This window comes from Phocoena sinus, chromosome 1, assembly GCF_008692025.1.
Source record: "Phocoena sinus isolate mPhoSin1 chromosome 1, mPhoSin1.pri, whole genome shotgun sequence".
In the NCBI taxonomy this organism is placed as follows: Eukaryota; Metazoa; Chordata; class Mammalia; order Artiodactyla; family Phocoenidae; genus Phocoena; species Phocoena sinus.
In genome coordinates this window covers 100,438,565-100,462,844 of record NC_045763.1, presented here as the reverse complement: position 1 = coordinate 100,462,844, position 24,280 = coordinate 100,438,565, and the positions used below count along the sequence as shown (strand labels likewise).

The following is a 24,280-nucleotide window of genomic DNA, read 5'->3' as shown; positions in this document are numbered from 1 at the left end:
ATAAAAATCTGAAAGAAACCAACACGATCTTAGCCAGCCATTCTCATGTTTTAAAATAGTTTTGACAGGAAATAGTTTTCGTGATATTTTTGTCCGTTCTCTGTTTTAGGCTTTATCTTGAGTAATAAAATAGAACAGTACAGAAAGTAAAGAGAGAGAGCCACAAGCAGCAGTGGGTTCTTTCCTTAGTTCCTTCTTTCAACATTTGTAGAGAGCTTGCTGTGTAGTGTGGGCTGAAGTTACAAAGACGTATAAGAGGTGATGATTCCCTTGGATTCTGCAAATATTATTCTTTAGCTGTAGCCAGGACAGAGTGGATGGGAGCCAGGGCCTCTTACCATGTCATTACAAATTGGCAGCCTCAGATTAGAATGGAAGTATTTCTGTTATGGGATCTTTATGACTGTCAGTACTGTGTTTTATTTTTCTGTAACAAGAGAAGGCAAATGTCCCCTTTTCTATTCTGTGAAATGACATGAAAGACTGTGAGATAATGTACTGAAATGTTTTGGACTTTTTAAGAACATAGTATGTAAATTCAGGTGCAACTAACACACTAAAATAAGCTAGATAAATTGGCCTTCCTAGACTGTTTGAAAAGCTAATTTGGTGTTTCTGTTACAGGTTAATGAAGTGACTACTAATGGTTTGTATGCTCAGTGAAATGTTATTCATTGAGTTTATCATTTTTTTTAACATATTAACTAGATACACCATTTAGATGAGAGTCAGTGACTTTACAGATTTTTATTTCTTTCTAAAACCCAAAGTATTTATGAGACAATTATTTGAAATGAAGAATGTGGTCCAGGTTTTCAGTGAATCAGGTTTAGGAAGCTCTTAGTTTGTTATTCTTTTTGGGTTATTTTGCCTCTGTAGCTGACATACCAAATACACACACAGTTTCCTTCCCTCTAATTTGAAACACTGGTTTGTATCTCACCCAAATAATTAGGAAGTAGTTTTAATCCTCCTTTGTAACAGCATATTTGTTCATATTATCCTTATGGAATTGCAAAAGTTCTTGTGTAAATTATGATATTCCTGGTTTTATTCTCAACAGCAAGCTAAATGATCTCATTTTGATTTGCTTATTTAACAAATCAGCAGTGTAAAATCCTACCCTTACATATGTGAAGGCATTTTAAAGATGTGATACAATGAGAATTTAAAGTAGCTTTTTAAAAATTATAATTTTCTCAAATGAATCTCATACTAGGTATTAATACTACTTATGTCCCTCCACTCATAATGACACCTGCATATTTGTAACTTGGGTACTTATTTCTTTTAACTTTGATTTTTTTATTCTTTTTGGCAGTGACAGTATTTTTAAATTCATTGACGCCCAAATTCTATGTGGCACTTACAGGGACATCTTCTTTGATATCAGGACTAATATTTGTAAGTAGTTTCCATTTCCTTCCTTCCATTTCCTTTGGTGTTTATCTAAAAATCATATCTCTTTAAATAGTTATTATAATAATTAAAAATACTTATAGATCAGCATTCTCAAAATTTTTCACATTCTCAAAATGTGAAAAAATATTTTAAAAAACACTGCAACTTCCTCTCCACTTTTAGAGATTGATAGTATTCATTTGTGTATAAAAGACTGTTTATTGTATGTTGGGGGTGTAGTGGGAGGTGGGTTGTGATGTAAATGCTTGCAGGCTCGGCTTAGTAACAAAAATGAGTAAAATTGGCAGAGTGTAAAAATTGAAATTTTTATTTACTTTGAAGACTGGGTAATCTGGACAGTACATGCTCCTTCTAGAAAAGGCTAAAGCTAATTGTTGCCATGTAGACTTGCAGACCAGTATTACCAGGACCAGGTCTTCCAATTTTTTCAGACGATTTCAAGAGAACCTGGATATAAAGTTTTTATATAAAATCTTCCAATACTTTAATGTTGGCAACATTGGGCAGACTAAAAATTTATCTGTCTTGAATTAGGCTTATAGGCTGTCAGTTACCTTCTCTAGAGTGTTTAAGAGCAGAGTTTGTGAGACAGGCTAACCATCACTTTAGTTGTATGACTTCAAGAAAGTGAATTAACTTTTCTAAAGCTCCGATTTCCTCATCTGTACACTGGAGATAATAATAGTATCAACTTGGAAATTCCTTGGTGATCTCGTGGTTTGGGACTCAATTAATTTTTTAAAAAGTTAATTAATTAGGGCTTCCCTGCTGGCGCAGTGGTTAAGAGTCCGCCTGCCGATGCAGGGGACGCGGGTTCGTGCCCCGGTCCGGGAGGATCCCGCGTGCTGCGGAGCGGCTGGGCCCGTGGGCCGTGGCTGCTGGGCCTGTGTGTCTGGAGCCTGTGCTCTGAAGCGGGAGAGGCCACAGCAGGGAGAGGCCCGCGTACCGCAAAAAAAAAAAAAAAAAAAAAATAATTAATTAATTAATTAATTTTTGGCTGCATTGAATCTTCGTTACTGCGTGCAGGTTTTCTCTAGTTGTGGTAAGTGGGGGCTACTCTTCATTGCGGTGCACAGGCTTCTCATTTCAGTGGTTTCTCTTGTTGTGGAGCACGGGCTCTAGGGCAGCACATGGGCTTGTGGCTGTGGCTCGTAGGTTCTAGAGCGCAGGCTAAGTAGTTGTGGTTCACAGGCTCAATTGCTCCTCAGCGTGTGGGATCTTCCCGGACCAGGGCTTGAACCTGTGTCTCCTGCATTGGCAGGAGGATTCTCAACCACCGAGCCACCAGGGAAGCCCCAAAGGACTCCACACTTTCACTGCTGAGGCCCGGGTTGTATCCCTGGTCAGGGAATTAAGATCCCATTAGCCACCCGGTGTAGCCAAAAAAAAAAAAAAAAAAAAAAAAAAGTATCAACTTAATAGTTATGAGGATTAAATGAGATAGTGTGTGTGAAAGCTTGCAACAACATGACATACACTAATGAATTTTGGCCACGTTATTCTAAGAAGTGCCACAATAAAGAAACCTGTTTAATTCAGCTTTCCCTTGCTTTATTTAACCAAGCTATCATTTTTATTTTAAAAAGATTTTTTAAATTTTTATAATCTTTATTAACATCCCTGGGAACTAGTGTTTCATAGTATAAACTTTGGAAAAATACTGCTACAGATAAAAATCTTAGGAAGTATTATGGCATGCATGGCCAATGAAATTTTTCTGTATTTTTTTCTCATCTCTAGGTGGTGCTCTATAACTATAGTAGAAATGTAAAAATAATGGCATTTATATTGGAGTGGTTTTTTGTTTTGTTTTGTTTTTTTAAATCGGGATGAACACTTGACCATTTTGTTGAAGTGAAATACCAGATGAGAAAGCAATTTTTCTCTTGACTTAAAAAAAATTATTGAGGAATTCTGGGTGAAAACTCTGTTATTAAAAGCCTCAAAATTTATTGATTTATAAAGCCTACTCATAATTTAGCATATTTTGTCATAGCATATAAAAATCCAAATAAAGAAGATAAACTATCTTTAAACAGCTGATGTAATAGAAAGAGCATTGGTCTTGGAACCAGCAGATGTAGTTTTGAGTCTTGACTGTGCCATTTACTATCTGATAACTTTGGGCAAGTCACATGAATTCTGAGTCCTAATTTCCTCATTTATAAGGAGGGGAGAAAACTTACATTTATATAATATATAACTTACATATGTAATATGTAAAAATGTTTAAAATTTGTTGTTACTTTTTTTTAAACCAACATTTTAAATTTACAAAACTTAAGAATTCAAGTAACATTTTAAAGGTGTGTCATTACCCTTGAAATCTTGATGAGTTTTTATGAGCAAAGTTTATTTATAATTTCTTTTACCACCTGAAATGAGAAAGCTAGTTGTGCTGCTTGTGTTATTTCTACCTGAAGAGGTAGTGTGCTTGGAAGCTTGAAGAATAGCAACAAAGCCAGTTGTTTAATTATTACGAGTAAAAAGATTACTCTGAAAGGAGAATAAAAGAGCCAATGGGAGTGCATAACATAGCTTTCTGTTCTGTGGAATCAGGAAAAGTTCCCTAGGACATGTCATTTAAGCTCAGACCCAAAGGAGCCAGCAAAGGGAGTTGAAAAGGCTGGCGTATCCGAATATGAAACATTCTGCTCATTCAACACAGAGAGCTGCTTTTGATTCCTCTTCTTATAGCAATGATAAACCATGGAAACAGAAAGAAATGAATATCCTGATTTTTAAATGGTTCAGTATGGGAATCAACTTGACTCTTAACCTACATTAATAATACTGCCAAATACTGAAGTAGTACTTTGTTGTTTAAAAGCACTTACAATTCTTGTTAACCATATTTACTAGATAGGACATTGAGGCTCTGAGAGGTTAGAAGTTAACTTCCCCAAAACACACAGCTAATATATGGCTGAATTGGGAGTCAAATGTGGGCATTCCAACCCTAGTCTAGTGGTTAATCCACCATGCTAGTTGTTTCAAAATTGTTTTTCTTTTAATTATGCTACAGATAGACTAAAATGACGTTATAATGAAAGTTACATTATTTATAGCTTAAACACTTCTTACTGTTTTTTAATGCTTTATTTACAGACGTATTCTAGTGTTGCCTAAGCTTGTCTGAATTTCATTACAAAGTTGTAAAAAGGCATTTTACCTTGGCTTGGCATGTGTTATCAGGGAATCTTGTGTTTGGCTTAATTTTTGGAAGGAGGGCACGTTTCAAATGCTGAATTAAACAGGAACATCTTGAGAGAATGTTTTGATTTGAGGTCATATATCTGCTGATTAATTCTATTTTAAGTGAAAGATGTTTTCTGTTTGTCACAGATATTTGAATGGTGGTACTTCCATAAGCACGGCACATCTTTTATTGAGCAAGTATCTGTAAGCCATTTGCGACCACTGATGGGAGGAACAGAAGGCAGCATTTCAGAGCCAGGTTCTCCTTCCAGCAGCAGAGAAAGTGAAACCAGCAGACAGAGTTTGTCAGGTGACTACTACTGACTTAATGTGTGTTCAGAGCTGTATTGTTAAGATTGTGTTTGGCTGTGGCAGATAGAAAACTCATAACAGTAGAGAGCAGTTTGTCTTTCCTTTGAATATAGGTAATCCATGGCTGATATGGAGAGCAATGATTATCAGAGACCTAGACTACTTCTATTTTGTTTGCGACCATCTCCAATGCAGTTTTTCCTTGTGGTTCCAGACAGTTCCTCTGGCTTCAGCCATCGTGTCCACAGTCTAGTCACAGGAAGGAGAATAAGCCAGGAGAAGACGCTTTGCCCACACCCCACCCCACAGCAACCAAGGACACTTCCGAGCAGCGTCATATACTATTTCAACTTACTTTCTACTGGTCAGACCTTTGTCATATAAACAGAACTAGCTGTAAGGGAGGCTAGAAATTGTAATCATTTTCTCACTGTATATATGCACAGGTGATAAGGGGATCTTATTACTGATAAAGGAGAGAACAAAGACAATTAGCCATCTCTGCCAAGAGAGCAAAGTTAGGAAAAATAGTTTTTCTTCTCAGTATATTTACAAAGACATCAAAATCTGTTATTCTTGTATGGATAATCTGTTGTCATACATAAACTGTAGACTATTCCTCTATATGTATCTAGTAATTATGCAATTAGGAAAGTAAAATATTTGAAGCCAGATAGAAATCACATTTTTGGATTATTGTTTCTTTCATTTGGTATAGGTTATAATCATACAGTTAACTCATACAAATGAGTTAATTCTGCAGAATGTCATAATGTCTCATTTGTTCAGTAAGCCTAACCACTAGAGTTATATTAATTTAGTAGAAAAATACTACCTGAGTGCAGTTGCTGGCACTTTTTAGGTGTGATCAGGGCAAGTCTGTAAGAAAGAACTGTTTAAACTGAGCCCTAAAGCTTGAGTGGGGGACTTCGCCGGTGGCCTAGTGGTTAAGAATCTGCCTGCCAATGCAGGGGATGTGGGTTTGAGCCCTGGTTCGGGAAGATCCCACATGCCGTGGAGCAACAAAGCCTGTGAACCACAACTACTGAGCCTGTGCTCTAGAGCCTGGAAGCCACAACTGCTGAGCCCTCGCACCACAACTACTGAAGCCTGCGCACCTAGAGCCCATGCTCTGCAGCTAGAGAAGCCACCACAATGAGAAGCCCACACACCGCAACGAAGAGTAGCCTCCACTCACCACAACTAGAGGAAGCCCATGTGAAGCAACAAAGACCCAATGCAGCCATAAATAAGTAAATAAATTAAAAAAAAAAAAAAAAAGTTTGAGTGGGTGTTGACCAGGATTAGTAGGGATGAGGTTGGCAGTCATTCAGGAGTACAGGAAGGAATAATGGTAATTTTCTCTGCCCTACTCCTTTCTCCCCTTTCATGAAATAATTACGGAACTCTTAAGAATAAGGCATATTAAGATGAATATGAGGGACTTCCCTAGAGGTCCAGTGGTAAAGAATCCACCGTACAATGCAGGGGACACGGGTTTGATCCCTGGTCAGGGAACTAAGATCCTACATGCTACGGGGCAACGAAGACTGCATGCCACAACTACTGAGCTTGTGCGCCTCAACTAGAGCCTGTATGCTGCAAACTACAGAGCTCACAAGCTCTGAAACCCACATGCCACAACTACAGAGCCCATGTGCCCTGGAGCCTGTGCACCACAACTAAAGAGAAAACCCGCATGCTGCAACTAGAGAGAAGCCCGCACACCACAACGAAGATCCTGCGTGCTGCAACTAAGACCCCATGCAGCCAAAAATTAAATAAATAAATCAATAAACAAATAATAAATCTTTAAAAAAAAAGATGAATATGACAGATGTGTCCCCAAGAAGCTCAGAGTCCAGTATGTAAAAAATTATAACAATAATGCATTATACAGTCTTATTCCGTATTGTGAGATTGAGTATACCATTGCATAATGAAAGTGAAGATAACCTTAAGAACATTCCAGCTTAGTATAGGATACAGGCATATAAATAAGTGATGGCAAAAGATACAAAAGATACTTTTATATAGTGTATGGAAGATACTATGGTGATGAAAAGCGGGAATGGTCAGTTATTCTTGGAAGGAAGGCCACAAAGTGTTTCACAGAAGAGATGCATGAATTGACCTCAGAAGTGAGTCACAGTTCTCCTTTGGTTCCACTTTCCCTGGGTAGCTGCATCTCCTTCTATAGTATTATCATCCACAGACATATATACTGGGAGAACCAATGTTAACTTTCTGTCCCCAAGCTCTCTTTTATGTTCTAGACCCACATTTCTAACTCTTTGCTAGAAATCTCCACCTTTGAAGGCCCTAAGCAACCCTAAACTCATTCTGTCCAAAGTGAAACTGCTAATTATCTTCTTTTAATAGGTACCTTCCATAATCCTAAAATCTATGAATTTCCAAACTAGAAACCTTTGAGTTGTTTTAGATTATATCTCTTTTATTTCCCCTTCCTTCTCCAGACTATTGACCCTCATCGTATGCTATTGATTCCCCTCAAAAATTACCTTGGGGCTTCCCTGGTGGCGCAGTGGTTGAGAGTCCGCCTGCCAATGCAGGGGACGCGGGTTCGTGCCCCGGTCCGGGAAGATCCCACATGCCGCGGAGCGGCTGGGCCCGTGAGCCATGGCCGCTGGGCCTGCGCGTCCGGAGCCTGTGCTCCGCGGCGGGAGAGGCCACAGCATTGAGAGGCCCGCGTAACGCAAAAAAAAAAAAAAAAAAAAAAAAATTACCTTGACTCTATTTTACCTCTTTTTCAACATTCAGTGTCCCATATGTAGGCCTTAGATATCTCTTTCCTGGACTATTGCTGTATATCCTAACTGGTTTCCCTGCCTATGATACTTCTCCTTTTAGTACATTCTCTCCCCTTACTATGTAAAAAAGTGGTTCTCAAATTTTTTAGATTCAGGAATCGTTTATACTCCTAAAAATTATTGAGGACCTCAAAGAGCTTTTGTTTATATATTGATTATATCCCCAATATTTACCATATTAGAAATTAAAACAAATTAAAAAAATATTTATTTGTTATTTTTAAAATAACAGGAAACCCATTGCATGTTAACATAGTTCTATGAACTGAACTGTGTCTCTCCCCTACCTCAAATTCATGTGTTGAAGCTGTAACCTCTAATGTAACTATATTTGGAGGCAGGACTTTTAGGAGACAATTAAGGTTAAATGAGGTTGTAAGGGTGGGGTTCTAATGTGATAGGATTGGTAGCCTTAGGAGAAGAAGAGAGATTAATTTCTCTCTCCACTATGGGAGGAGACATGTGAGGACACAGGAAGAAGGCAGCCATCTGTAAGCCAGGAAGAGAGCTCTGACCAGAACCTAACCATGTTGGCACCCTGATTTCAGACTTCCAGACTTCAGAACTGTGAGAAAATAAATTTCTGTTGTTTAAGTCACCCACTCTATGGTATTTAGTTATGGCAGCCTGAGCTAATACACATATCATGAAAAATAATTATATTTTCCAAAACGAGAAAATTTTAATCAGAAGGCTGCCATTTCTTTACAATTATTTAAATCTCTTTAATATCTAACTTAATAAAAAATTGCTTATTCTCATATCTGCTTCTGCATTGTTGTGAAATGTTGTTTTGCTTGACATCTATGAAGAAAATCTGTTCTCACACAGATATGTAGTTGGAAAAGGGAAAAGTATTTTAATAACCTTTTCAGAAGGTTGTGGATATTCATTTTCAATACAACACCAAAATTTACTGAGGTACTTTCTTAAAGTTTAGTTGCAATGTGGAATCTGAAGCTATATCAGTTAACTTGTCATGTTCTGTACATTAAAATCCCTTGGTGTCCCATTTTGAATGGGTCTTTCACTTATGAATAATTTTATAAATCATGCATTGGCCATTTGGAAAATTCTCGTTCCCTGAGTTATACGTGTCTTCCAAATATTGAAATATTGTATAATTTTTTAAAATGACGTTTGTTAATATCACCACTAATCTCACAGGAAAGCCTTTAAGTTGAGAAATTGTCAAGCTCATGGTAACTGATACAAGTTTTTCAAAATTCTAATATGTACTTGAAAGCTCAAGCTTTATCATTGGCAGCAAATACTACTTTTTCTTCCTTGAATTTGACAGACTCACTTTGTTCAACTTTGAGAAAATGTTTGTCAGGTATCTCTCTGAATAATCATAAGTTTGTCTGTTAGTGACTCTTTCAAGTAAATGTGAGATTCCATGAAAAAAAAAAAGGTCAGTCCAGCTCAAAAAACAATTGCTTATACTGGAGACAACCATCATATTTGGTTGCCTTGTTTACTGGGCTGGGGGTGAGGAATCCAATGACCACTACTTTAAAGTACCAGCAGTTTTACCAACCTTTGATTTGTACCATTAGCCCAACTTTGCAGGACTGGGACTAATGTGAGGCTAAGTTAGGTGCTTGGGGCACAAAATTTAAGGACGCCCTTACTCTCAGGGTTGGGTTCAAGTCAACAAGTTAAAAAGGCAAACAATGTCTTAGCATTTATTATGAAACGAGTTGTTACTTTGCAGTTCCATGAATGATACTTTGAGAACTGCTGATCTAACCAAAGTCCTGATATTTGTTATTTTTCTGTTTATAAACCTTTGATGGCTTCTGATTGACTAAGGATGTCTAAACTGTTTACATGGTATGTAAGCCCCTTCATCAGTTTCCCCCAGTCTATTTTCTAGCCTCATTTACAGCTCTCCCTCTCACCTTCTACCATGTACTCTAACCTAAGTATGCTGTGTGGTTTTCTCATACTTCTCTGCTTAGAATGTTCTTCATCTGGCAACCTTCTACTCATTTTTACAGTGGTTCAAGTTTAAATGTCACAGCCTTTCTAAAGTCTCCCCTAATTTCTCCAGAGCAAACTTAATCACTTCCTTTTTTTCTCTTGGAACAAAATATATCTCTATCATAGCACTTATCACACAGTGTAGGTGATAGTTTACATAACTAATTCTCATGCTACACTTAATTCAGTTAAGTTAGTTCCAAATGCTGTGGTTCCAGAAGTACAAAATGAGCAAAGTTTTTTTGAGCACAGGCTCCGGATGCGCAGGCTTAGTGGCCATGGCTCACGGGCCCAGCCGCTCCACGGCATGTGGGATCTTCTCGGACCGGGGCACGAACCCGTGTCCCCTGTATCGGCATGCAGACTCTCAACCACTGCGCCACCAGGGAAGCCCCTGAGCAAAGTTTTAAAAGCTCATATTTTAAAGGAGAAACTGAAAACTAGATAGTCACATTGTAGTATGGTAAGTGTGGTACTTGAATTGTGAACCAAATGCTATGGAGACAGAAATAAGGGAATGACTAGATTGGTTGTACACTGCATGACAGCAGGGGTGGTCCATGCCTTATTCATCTTTGTGCTATATGTGGCAGCACTGTACTTAGCATACAGTGACTATACATGTTGACCAAATTAAGATTTAATTACATTTGATTAAACTGTCTTGTTTTCCCCCTTTTTCTCTTTGTTTTTTAGAATGCAAGGTATGGAGAAATCCTCTAAATCTTTTCAGAGGAGCAGAATATAGGAGGTATTACATTTTGCTTTCAGTATAATTATGGCATTGGTTTTAGAATAAAAGTATTATGGAAAAATTTATTTTTACAAATATATCACAGCTCTTCTGGTTGGAGATACTGATATAAGGTAAAATGATTAGCCCAAGGTTTAATTGGCAGCATCTTGACTATGTTTACTTTTATAATCATGAGAAACATTGCTTCAAACCATATGTTTGTGATATAAGTATACATTTGGCTCTTGGTTTATGGCAGAAAGCCTTTTCAAAGAATTCATGAGATTGAGAAAAAATTGCAAATGTCAGCATATTCCTGTGCACATGTGCTCAATTGCAAACTTTATTTGACGATTCACTAGAAAATACCAATCTGAATGTGAATATAAATTTCATTTGTGCAACAGTACAGAGCATAATACTTTTATATTGTATTTCGTATTGCCATTCCCTAGCTACACTATTGTGTCCATTTCTCTTCTGGGTTTTATTTTAAATGAGAAAACGACTTTTGAAACTTATGACCAAAGATACTTTTGTTTTGGAAAGGGCTGTGTTTTACCTGGAGGTAGACTGGGGCATGTTATTTAATTCATTGAACAAGAAACAGTTTATGTCTATATGTATTGGCACTATGCAAAATGATGGGGATACAAAATAATTTAGCAGTAATCCCTGTGCGTAAGTACTTGATAGTGTAGGACAGTCACATCCTGGGAAGCCAAAGCTAGGCTTTTATGATAGATGCCATTAGCCTATATTAAGGGATTCTGCAAGAAACAGGTCCTTGAACTTCTCACTGTGTTTATTAAAAAGTTTTTAGGCTATTCTTGTTATCTTATAGTATCTACTTCATGAAAATCTTAAAGAGAAATTTCTTATCTTAGTATAACGAACTCTTAGTGCTTCTTTTTTGAATGATTAGTTTGTCTTAATGTAAAAGTCTAAATTGCACTGGTAATCATTGTGTGGTTCTAGGAAGCTTGGAATCATATCGTAGCCAACCTTTAGCAAGTGTATAGAACTCTTTGGTATGAGCCATTTTATGGCCCAATCCTTGTTTTACTTTACTGAGTCTTTTAAAATTTACTGCTAATTTAAGTTATTGATACTGTGCATGTGATTTTTAGCTGCTTTAAATCATTTTGGGATAAATGTAGATCGTTCATTTTTTTTAATGATTTTAGAAAGTATACCAAACTTTGCTAAATGAACAAGGATTTGCTTTTTCTTCATGATAATTTCTCCGAAAATAGCTAAAAACTTTAAATAGAAACTTTAAAGGCAACTTATACAATTAAATAACTTAAAATCTTTGATCATGTATATAAATAACACAATGTGCTTTTATTTTTATTTTTTTTGCGGTACGCGGGCCTCTCCCTGTTGTGGCCTCTCCCGTTGCGGAGCACAGGCTCCGGACGTGCAGGCTCAGCGGCCATGGCTCACGGGCCCAGCCACTCCGCGGCATGTGGGATCTTCCTGGACCGGGGCACGAACCCGTGTCCTCTGCATCGGCAGGCGGACTGTCAACCACTGCACCACCAGGGAAGCCCACAATGTGCTTTTAAAATGCTTTTTCTGATTTTAAAATATATACATATTCATTGTTGAAAGTTGGAAAATAAAAAGATGTATGAGAAAGAAAGTAAAAAATCACCTTTTTCTACCACTAAGTGATAACTGCTATTAGTATTTCCATCCAGTCTCTCTTCTATACGCATATATAGAAACAAAACTTGAACATCATAATATATAAAATTCATTATGTGTGAATTTACCACAGAATTTCTTCAAAACATGAATTTCTTCAAAAACATGATTTTTAATAGTTGTACTGTATTCTATTATATGGAGGTACCATACATAACTTACCTACTGCTCTCCTATCCAGGTCACAGGTTATATTTCACTGTTAACATTTACTCTAGAGGGATAGCTTTATATATAAATCTTTAGCCACATATATGATTATTTCCTTAGGGTTGATTTGTAGCACTGGAATTACTGAATCAAAAGGTGTGAACAGTTTTTTTCCCCCCTTTAAGTTTTTCTTTTAATGGTGGAAAATTTCAAAAATAAACAAAAGTAGAGAGAGTGGTATAATGGAATTCCATATACCCGTCCATCATCTAACTAGGTGTTATTTTTAAGGCTCTTGATAGATATTATCTAATTGATTTCTGGAAAAAGAAATGTAAATACCAATTTATATTTATAACAGCAATATGGTGAGTCCCACCTCACCCTTGACAATATATATTTGCCAATTTTATAGTTGAATAGTCAAAATTAGTTATTTTAATTTGCTATTTGTTAATTACCAATGAGATTGGATATTTTAAAACGTATTTATTAGACAGTTTGTTACCTGCTATTAATTATTGAGAGTTTTAGGGGGAAATGAAAGGTAAAATTTCTAATTTAGTAAAATCTGAAAGAAGTTTTTTTTTGCTTTTATGCTTTGAAAACCCTTTATCATCTTGACATCTAGTAAAAAAATCACTTGTTTTTTTCTAGTTTCTTTGTAGTTTTACTTTTAATACTTAATTCTAATTCACTGAGAATTTATTTAAGTATACTTAAAAAAATGTATATTTAAGTCAAATTGTTTTATCTTCAAATTCAATTTTGAAGCACTGTTTGTTGAATAATCTACCTTTTCCGTTTTGGTTTTTGATGTTTTATTATTGTACTGTAAGTAGTTTGGATAGGTTATCTCTTTTGCTTTATTGATTATAATAAGCTTTTGAAACATCCTGAGATAAGATTTGTAGCAGTATATTTTTGAATTTTAAAAAGTGTCTGTTGTAGCAGACAGATGCTCTCTCATGTTCAATTTACATATTTTATTGTGTTTTGGTAAAGATACACTTGGGTGACTGGTAAAGAGCCACTTACATACTATGACATGAATTTGTCAGCTCAGGACCATCAGACCTTTTTCACCTGTGACACGGACTTTTTACGTCCTTCAGACACAGGTATGTGTCGTAATCTGTTCTTGGGGTAAACAGTAGTCATAAAAATTATTTTTAAAGTTTTTTAGAGTTATTTATTATACAAAGTTATTTGGCTTGGAGTTTGCATCATTGATAAGAAACCCAGATTAAATTGAAACTAATTATGATTGTAAACTAGGTTATCATACTTTTTTGTCTTTTATAAGATGAAATTTAAATTCTTTATAGAATTTAAAGTATTTTACAAAAATTAATTAAATTGCTTCTTTTATTACTTAGAAAACCTTTCAGATCGAATGCAGCAATTGCTTATACAGAGAACAGCGTACCCAGTTTTGGTTGGGGAAGTTAACACCTATAATTACACATTAAAAAAAAAAAATAAGGCAAAGTTAAACATTGGGGCACAGCATGTAGAGAAAAATGGGGTATATTTTATTCCAGTCATAAGTCAGAGATGCATATAAAGTGGTGGAAGATCATAGAAATGTCTGTTTAGTTCTCTCTAATATTCTCTGTAGAAGTGAGTATAGAAACTCTTAAATGTTTGGCTTAAAGACAGGGATCTTTATCACAACTATTTCGACTGCCTTCTCCCACCTTATCTATGCTTCTACTTTTATCCTTCAAAATTAAAGTCTCATTCTCTGGGAAGCCTTCCCTGATCTTCTCTGCAGTTCTACAGTACTTAGTCAGAACCTCACTTTTATAATAATTTTAGTTAACTTATTCAACTGTAAACACTTATTTGTTAGTTTATCATGTTGTTTTAATGTTCGTCCTCCCTAATGATGTGTGAAACTGTGGAAATTAGAGACTATACTTGTCATCTTTGAATCCTTATCATCTAGAACACTGCCTGATATACTGTAAATATTAATATTTATTCTTTGATGGAAATATGAATGAATGAATAGCCTTGGTGTCACAGATGTCTTAATCAATTTCAGTAATAATAGCTAACACTTGTATAACACTTATTATGTGCCAAGCACTGTTCTAAGCAATTTATATAAAGATACTAATTTAATCTTCCCAATCACTTCATGATATAGGTACTATTATCAGCCACATTTTAAATATAAAGGAACTGAGGCAAAGGGGAGACAAGTAACATTTCCTAAATCACCTAGCTAATAAATGAAAAAGCTGGGTTTCAAGCTCAAGTTTAGCTCTTAACCACTATACTATTACTGCTTCTACTCATCACATTGATAGGCAGAAGAAAATCACCAACAGTTAGGGTCTGAAAAACAGCCAGTTTTCCAACATTGAAGTGAGTTCATTGTGCTATATCTCTGCTGTATTAAATATATTCAGCATCTGTAGTAGCAGGAAACCCAAGGATCTTTGGTATGGTTACATAAAATGGTTTAATTGCAAATCAGAGAAAAAGGAATTGCTGTATGTTTGTGTGCTTAATGTTTACATTAATGGCAAAAGTATAATGTTAAGGAAATAACAGCAGTGGAAAATCAGTATTGTATGTTAACTATGAGGACTGAGGTGACTGTGGATATTAAGGCTTCACCTCCCTCTCATGGGCAGAATTGCAAACCTTGGCAGGCTTTTCAAGTAGTAACCATGGCTATCCACTAAAGCTGTGGTCTTAAAACATTTTTGTTCACATAGCTCCTAAAAGAATTTTGAAAAACTATGTATCCCTTCACACATTTTTAACTTGACATCATAAGGTTAAATAATTGCAAAGAATGTAATTTTTAACATATTATAAATATAGACATTTAAAAATAAAACTAAAATACTCTATATTTGAATGTATTTCAAGGAATCTAATGACTTGATATCCACCATGATCCATTGAAAAGTACATGAACAAATACTCTAACAGTAGTAAATTTTATATAAGTACTTTTTCTTGTTGAACTCATATCCATTCCACACCTCTGTAGGATTTTATTATAATTATTTTATATTTGAGAGTTTTTAAATCACACTTAAATACTTTTCCACAATAAACAGTTTTTGTATAATTTTTTTTAAATTTAAGTTTCTTTTGATCATAAAGTTCTAAATGGAACCATGTACTTTATATTTTTGTCAAATCCTTCGAGCTACATATTTGGCTCTTCCGACTTTGGGAAGAGTCCTCCATATAACTTAATTGGCTGGGTGAGTTCTCATTGTCATTCCTGTCAACTAAATCAGACTTACTTTCTGACAGAGAAGTCTGACTTCATTTTTTAATTCAAATAAACATGTTAACATGCATCCCTATGACAGCCATCTCTCTTCTGAATTCAGATTCTAAGATAGAAAGATAGATAAGTCTTAAAGCCTTGCCGTGAGCTTATCACTTGGCCGAAACAAGATTCCACTGCCTTTATTATCCCTTACTAATGCTTTATTTGCCTTATTATGAGGGTACCTTCCCTTAGGAGCAATGTATGCTTTGATAGTAAGGGGAGAAAGGGTGCTGATAAATGGAACTGATAAAAATTATCACTCCCTCCCCACTCTACAATATACTTGAATTCAGAAATTCCAGGGGCCAGAATACTCTATTTCTAATGCAGAGCTTCACTGTTAAATAAGTAAATGGCACAAATCCCTATTATAGGTTCCTTGATTAAAAATGGTTCCTCCCAAACCCAAACTTTGAATTGTCTCTTGAGGCACATGGAGATCTTTACACTCTAGGGCAACGTACCTTGGAAAGATTCAGGATGGGTGAAAAGTAAGCTTTTCTTTTGTAAAGTAGGAAAAGGTAATATATCTTTAGGGGGCGCACTGAGTCGGGGAGCATATGTTGGCTAGGAAAGGAAAACCAGCATGACAGACCAATCAGAGGAACATTCTTCAGGTAGATCAGTTATAGGAAAGAGTCATATATAGTTGAAGCTTTAGAAATTGATTCTCTTAAAACGGTGTGTCCCATTTTGGTCCTTGCAAAGTTTCATGTAGTACTTCTAGAGGTATGCATAATCCCAGTTAAAGACTGAACTAAACCTTATCCACAAATGATAATCCAGAAATGGACTGTTGGTTCCATATTGATCTTTTCAGATATTCACATAAAGATAATGATTTATGTCTATAGTTTTATATTAAAAAAAGACAAACGTGCCTATATGTGTGATGTGACAAATTTCTCTTGACTCTTGTCATCAGTAATTACTAAATTAGTAGATTTTTTTTTTAAATAAATGTATTTATTTTCTTTATTTTTGGCTGCGTTGGGTCTTCATTGCTGCGTGCAGGTTTTTCTCTAGTTGAGGAAAGCTGGGGCTACTCTTCATTGTGGTGCGTGGGCTTCTCATTGCGGTGGCTTCTCTTGTTGCGGAGCACAGGCTCTAGGCACTCGGGCTTCAGTAGTTGTGGCTCGCAGGCTCTAGAGCACAGGCTCAGTAGTTGTGCACAGGCCTCACGGCATGTGAGATCTTCCCAGAGCAGGTCTCAGACCCCTGTCCCCTGCATTGGCAGGCGGATTCTTAACCACTGAACCACCAGGGAAGCCCTAAGTTAGTAGATTTTTGTTCTTATTCTATTGATTTGTTTATTTAGGACAGTGAACAAACATATTCTCAGGGCCAGCCAGCAGTGTTTTTTTGGTTAATTTGCTTTCATGTTTTTGGTTTTCTTTTTTCAACATTTAACATTAAACTCCAGATTTACAATTTTAAGTTGGGAAATATGGACCTGCATTTCCACTTGGCAGTGATTAGTTAGACCTGAGCTGTGACTCTCTTACACAGTGCATGTGCTTCTAGTTCACTCATTTATGTTTTCTGCCTGGTCTCAAGGCATTTATATTTGTGACACATGGTCTTGGGTTGAATGGTAGTCTCTTCTGCTGGTTAGCATATTAGAATAGTATTTAACTTGAAAAATAGATAAATTTTTGATTGAATTGTTAAACTGCTTGTGTTACTTTTTAAGCATATTGAGTATTCTTAAAGAGGACAGTTGAATACTAAATGAGCATATTGCTTTAAATTATTCCTAAACCTTTTTTTAGAAGGAAGTGTATTCCTTCCTCTACTTTATTTCCCCTTTCCTCATTGGCTTAGAAATGCATTGGTTGTGAGGAATAATAAGGCTGGATAGATCATTTGAAAACATGAGAATAAGAAAAAATGCTTAATGGTGGATTAGATGACCTTACTAGAAATAGAAGAAATGCAAATGCGAATGAGATGTTTTCATGTTTTAAATTAGCAAAGATTGATACTACTCAGTGTTGTTAAGGGAGTGGGGAAATAGTCACTCTCCTGCACTGCCTGAAAAAATGTAAATTAATACAGTCTCATTGAGAGGAGTTTGGAAATATATATCCAAAATCTTTTAAAAGATGCATACAGGGCTTCCCAGGTGGTGCAGTGGTTGAGAGTCCACCTCCCGATGCAGGGGACACTGGTCCGGGAGGATCCCACATGCCGCGGAGTGGCTGGGCCTGTGAGCCATGGCCTCTGAGCCTGCGCGTCTGGAGCCTGTGCTCCGCAACGGGAGAGGCCACAACAGTGAGAGGCCCACATCCTGCTAAATAAATAAATAGATAGATAGATAGATAAATAAAAACCAACCATTCTTTAGTCAGGTTTGCAAAGATAGATGTTGAAAGATGGTTATCACAATATTTCTATATTAGCAAAAAATTAATTATCCATCAAAAGAGAACTGGTTAAATAAATTACTCTATATACTTAATATGCTAGAGTACCAAATAACCATTTAAACTGTTAATAAAGATTCAGTGTCAAAATTTAACCTGAAAATATCATGTAACTTACAGAAGAGAGCCTCATCATCAAAAATGGCAAGTCAAATATTATACTTGATTTTTATGTAATATTTTAATGTTTAAGCAAAATGTTATTCTTTACCTGGTTATTATCAAATGGGTGCTGACTTGCATCCATTTGTCAAGTTGAGGAAGCATTAGCTGTCAGCTAGCTGGTGACATGTTTGATGTGAGAAATATATTTTTGTTACCCAAGTAGAATATATTGTCTCCTTTTCTAAGCCAAGACTAATATTTTGTTTCCAAAGGAAAACTCAAACATTTTCCACATTATTCTTTCTGGACAGTTATAGGTTTTGTTCCAAAAGCAACATTCATAGATTCTCTGTTTTTCTTATCAAACTTGAAATAGGCCAGATAGTTTCATGGATCTACTTTGTTTGTTTAGTTTTTTTTTAAAAATTTATTTATTTATTTATTTGGCTGCGTCAGGTCGGGTCTTAGTTGCGGCACATGAGATCTTTGTTGTGGCACACAGGCTTCTCTCTAGTTGTGGTGCTCAGGTTCCAGAGTGTGCAGGTTCTCTAGTTGTAGCATGTGGGCTCCAGAACGCGTGGGCTCAGTAGTTGCGGCGCACGGGCTTAGTTGCCCTGCGGCATGTGGGATCTTATTTCCCTGACCAGGGGTCAAACCTGCATCCACTGCATTGGAAGGTGGATTCTTAACCACTGGACCACCAGGGAAGTCCCTGTTTGTTTAATTTTTAAGAAACTGCTTAGTGTGAAATTTTAATTTTAGTGCAGTAAATGACAACAAAACTAGTATTGTTATTCCAGAGATATCCTAATTCAGGCTTTTCTTGACTCTTAGTAGAGACTGACATTTTCCATAAATATACAATAGTCTAAGTTAATTCCTTTTTACCCCCCTTTTTATACAAAATGCAAATTCAGACATTCTTCATGGATTGAATCATTGATTAAAAAAATACTGTGTTTTTAAAGTTTTTTTGTATATTTTTAACAGTTCCATAGAACCTTTTCAAGAGGATAAAGGAACTAGAATATTTCATAGATTATAATCTGATATCAATTTTAATATGCATTTAGATATATAAATGTTCATGTATAATGATGTAATTAACTTGATTAAGTACCATCTATGTTATTATTCATATAAATCAGAGAACTAATATTTTAATTTCCAGTTTATGTGAAGCTTCCAAATTTAATGTAAATTTCTCATGAGGTTAATGTGAGCCATCACCCCAATTTCTTATTTCTTATGTTTAAGAACATGTTATTTAAATCTTTGTTTACTCTTCTAACTCATTCTTCATACGTTTTGCATGAGATACTTTATGTTTACCATATCATCTACTTTTTGAAATGTTTTTCCTACAGTTATGCAGAAGGCATGGAGGGAAAGAAATCCTCCAGCTCGAATCAAAGCAGCCTATCAAGCTTTAGAATTAAACAATGAGTAAGTTTGAAATATATGGAAAATAAGTTTGTTTTGAAGGAAACCCAGGCAAGTGATTTTGTTTCCTTTTTTCTGTTCCTAAGATACTTGGAGTCATTAATAGTCCCCTTTCTCTTTTTGCATACTAGAGACAAAATTTGCAGTGTTCATTGACATTTGTATTTTGCTTCTGAAATTGTAAACTTATCTATGCTTTTGAATAGAAATTATGCTAGAAATACTTTATAAAAAGGAGAATGCTGATCTGATTGGTGATAATACTTGATAATTAAAGAGTACTAAAATACTTAAGCCACCTGTTTTAATTTTGTTTTTCGTTTAAGTCATTTATTTAAAGCATTCATTCAGTCCTGAGAACTGTAGTTGCTAGTAGGATTGGAGGCATGGGAAGGGAATTCAAAATAAGTAAAACATGGCTCTAATTTAATTTTTTTTTAATGTTAGCAGCTTTATTTTATTTATTTATTTATTTATTGCAGTACGCGGGCCTCCCACCGTTGTGGCCTCTCCCGTTGCGGAGCACAGGCTCCGGACACGCAGGCTGAGCGGCCATGGCTCACGGGCCTAGCCGCTCCGCAGCATGTGGGATCTTCCCGGACCGGGGCATGAACCCATGTCCCCTGCATCGGCAGGTGGACTCTCAACCACTGTGCCACCAGGGAAGCCATACAGCAGCTTTCTTTTTTTATAGCTCCTTTAATCAACTTTATATTTTGAAAAAACAAAATGTAGAATCATAATTGAACTTAGGGTCTTCCCTGGTGGCTCAGTGGTTAAGAATCTGCCTGCCAATGCAGGGAACAGAGGTTTGAACCCTGGTCTGGGAAGATCCCACATGCCGTGGAGCAACTAAGCCCGTGTACCACAACTACTGAGCCTGTGCTTTAGAGCCCGTGGGCCACAACTACTGAAGCCTGCATGCCACAACTACTAGAGCCTGTGCTCTTCAACAAGAGAAGCCACTGCAATGATAAGCCCATGCACCGCAACGAAGAGTAGCCCCCGCTCACCACAACTAGAGAAAGCCCGCGTGCAGCAACGAAAACCAAAGGCCACCAAAAATAATAAATTAATTAAATAAATTAAAAAAAAAAAATAAGTGAACTTAATATTTAAATGGGACAGATCAATAAGTATTAATCTAATATTAAATAAGTGTCAAGAGTAAAAATATGGCTCCAGTTGGGATTAATCAAGGAATGCCTCCTGAATAATGTGAACTTAGCATTGTCCCTGTACCCCTTCTTACTCCCCTACCACAGATATACTAATCCTTATTAAGAAGACTTACCCAAGGTGGAACAAAACTGGCAGTGTAGGGAACTCAACAAGCAGTGAATGAATTTTATTGAAACTCTGAAAGCTAATCAAAGTTTATTGCAACCTGGAGAATGCTTAATCAGTTTTAAAAAATAGCTGAATTTCTGTAAGAGAGCTTTGTGGTGTTTTAACTTACACTGACCCCATCCTCCACTCCCTAGGTCAGTGGCAGCCTTGAAGACAACAGTCTGCCTTCTGGGTATAATTCCTACTATCAAAGGAAGCAGAATGGACCTTTTTCTCAAAGAATTATGGTTGTTTACTTTGACCCATCTGGTTACTCTCTGAAGAACCAGCTCAAAGGGCTTGCCTATATTTTGGTTAATTCGAAACTCTCCCAGCACTGACACAGCTACACTGTGGGGGCATTGTTGAAAATATTTAAAGGCAAATGTATTAGCCAGTGCTGCCAGGATCAAGGGATAACAACTAGGGCAAACAGGAGACAAACTAGAAAGCTTGGGAGGAAAGGCTGGGGAATGAGAAACTTTGGGAAATAAACGCTTTAAAAAGCTTCCACATATTCCTGGGAATCTCAGAGGCTCCACACGTGCCCAAAGTTGGGCACCTGCTCAGAAAAGATTTGAGAAGACCCTAAGCTCTCATGTGTGTCTGACTTTCAGGTTCTGCACAAACAGAAAGTGAAAGCTAAGGCAGAGTTGTAAACTGCCTGACTGAATGTTGAAGGTATGCCCCAATACACACACAGAACCTATCTGCAAAGACTTGCTTTTTGTTTTGTTTTTGGTTTCAGGTGTTTAGGGTAATCTCTGTCAAATCACTGACTAACCATTAAGCTAAAGGAGCAGACACTTCACTGGTCACTCATGACAGAATACAAACTTTACAAAATCAGTTCAGAAAAGTCACAACTGTAAGCAGCAACAGTAATCTCTGGAGAGGAGGGGAAATCTGATTTCTGGAGTTGCTAGATTATAATATTTAAAATTTCTAGTTTTCAACAAAAAAATTATAAGACATGCAAAGAAGCAAAATATGCCCTACACAGAGAAAAGAAGAAAATGAATAAAAACTGTCCTTGAGGAACCCCAGACTTTGGACTTTCTAGACCAAAAACTTTAAATCAGCTATTTAAAATACGCTCAAAGAGGTAAAGGAAACCATGTATAAAGAGCTAAAGGAAACCATGAAAATTATGTCTCACCATTAGAGAATGTCAGTAAAGAGGTAGAAATAATAAAAAAGAACTAAACAGAAATTCTAGAGTTGAAAAGTATAACTGAAATTTAAAATTTTCTGTAGAGGTTCAGCAGCAGGTATGAATAGGCAGAAGAGGGAATCAGCAAACTTGATTTACGTAAAAAATAAAAGAATGAAGGAAAGTGAACAGAGCCTAAGAAACCTGTGGGACACTGTTAAACATACTTACCTGTGCATAATGGAGTCCCAGAAAGGAGAGAGAGCAAAAGGGGCAAAAAGACCATTTAAAGAAATAATGGCTGAAAAGATCCCAAATTTGGTGAAAGATACGGATCTACACATCCAGGAAGCTCAGTGTACCCCAAGTATGACATACTCAAAAGACATCCACAATGAGACACATTATAATCAAGCTTTTGAAAGCCAAAGATAAGGAGATGCCTGAAAGCAGCAAGAGAGAAGCAACTCATCACATATAAGTGATCCTGAAAAAGATTAAGAGCTGCTTTCTCATCAGAAACCATGTAAGGCAGTGGGGTAACATAGTCAAAGTTCAAAAAAACAAAACAAAACAAAACTGTCAGCTTAGGATTCTATGCCCAGCAACCCTGTCCTTCAAAATAAATGGAGAAATTAAGACATTCCCAGATAAACAAAAACAGAGTTCAGTGCTAGTAGACTTGTCCTACAAGAAATGCTGCAAGGAGTCCTTCAGGCTGAAATAAAAGGATACTAGACAGTCTTGACTCCACACAAAACAATAAAGAATGCCAGTAAAAGTAACTACATAGGCAAATTAAAAAGTCAATATTAATTTGGGGGGCGTTTGCAGTTCTTTTTATCTATATGATTTAAAAGACAGCTATGTAAAACAGTCACTATAAATCTATGTTGATGGACATACAGTTTATAAAGTTGCAGTTTGTGACCATAACAACATAAGCAGTAGGGGGAAGAGCTATATAGGGGCAAAGTTTTGTATACTATTGAAACTAAATTAGTATTAATTCATACTAGATTGTTATAAGTTAAGATGTTAAATGTAATTGTTAACCACTAAGAAATAACAAAAAAATGTGGTAAGTAATAAGGGAATCAAAATGGTATACTAGAAGATATGTATCTAACACAAAAGAAGACAATAATGCAGGAATTGAGAGCAAAAAAAAAGGACATATAGAAAACAAATAGGAAAATGGCAGAAACAATTCCTTCCTTATCACTAAGTACTTAAACAGGTAAATCGATTAAACTCTTCAATTAAAAGGCATTGATTAACAGAATAAATAGGAAAAAAAGGTAGTCCAACTGTATGCTGTCTACAAGAGATTCTTTAGATACAAAGACACAAAGAAGTACAAAGTAAAAGTGTGTAAAAAAGTATTCCATGCAAATAGTAATCAAAGAGAGCTGGAGTGACTAAACTGGTATCAGACAAAATAGACTTTAAGACAAAAAGTTTTTACAAGACAAAGAATGACATTATATAGTGAAAAGAGGTTCAATTCATCAAGGAGATATAACAGCTATAAACTTATATATGTCTAATAACAAAACTTATGAAGCAAAAACTGACAGACTTGAAGGGAGAAATTAAGAATTCAACAATAATAGTTGGAGACATCAACACCTTATTTTCAATATTGGATAGAATAACTAGACAAAAGATACACAAGGAAATAGAAGACTTGAACAACACTATAAACCAACTGGACCTAACACATCTATATAACACTCTACCTAACAACATCCCAAGTGTACATGGAACATTCTCCAGGATACATCATAATTAGGATATAAACAATTGTCAATAAACTTAAAATGATTGAAATCATACAAACTATCCACCCTCACTACAGTGGAATGAAATTAGAAGTCAGTAACAGAAGGAAATCTCGAATTTCACAATATTGGAATATGTGGAAATTAACCAACCAACTCTTTTTTTTTTTTTTTTTTGCGGTATGTGGGCCTCTCACCATTGTGGCCTCTCCCGTTGTGGAGCACAGGCTCCAGACGCGCAGGCTTAGTGGCATGGCTCATGGGCCCAGCCACTCCACGGCATGTGGGATCTTCCTGGACCGGGGCATGAACCCGTGTCCCCTGCATCGGCAGGTGGACTCTCAACCACTGCGCCACCAGGGAAGCCCAAACAACCAACTCTTAA

At 36.3% G+C, this 24,280-nt stretch overlaps 1 protein-coding gene across 8 annotated transcripts in view; it reads left to right on the top strand.

Moving 5' to 3' along the window:
- ST7L (suppression of tumorigenicity 7 like) overlaps nucleotides 1-24,280 on the top strand; it is a 70,729-nt gene that overhangs the window by 6,225 nt on the left and 40,224 nt on the right. For 4 of the 8 annotated variants that reach the window (XR_004350375.1, XM_032634829.1, XM_032634871.1 and 1 more), the window contains exons 2-6: nucleotides 1,322-1,404; nucleotides 4,768-4,930; nucleotides 10,446-10,500; nucleotides 13,354-13,469; nucleotides 19,554-19,632. Coding sequence is in view for 7 of the 8 variants with exons in the window: in XM_032634829.1 (XP_032490720.1) it covers nucleotides 1,322-1,404; nucleotides 4,768-4,930; nucleotides 10,446-10,500; nucleotides 13,354-13,469; nucleotides 19,554-19,632 (496 nt within the window). In the remaining variant the exon portion in view is untranslated. Of the gene's footprint in view, nucleotides 1-624; nucleotides 647-1,321; nucleotides 1,405-4,767; nucleotides 4,931-10,445; nucleotides 10,501-11,899; nucleotides 13,470-19,553; nucleotides 19,633-24,280 lie in introns of all 8 variants that reach the window. The other 4 variants (XM_032634838.1, XM_032634863.1, XM_032634884.1 and 1 more) reach the window with 3 other exon arrangements.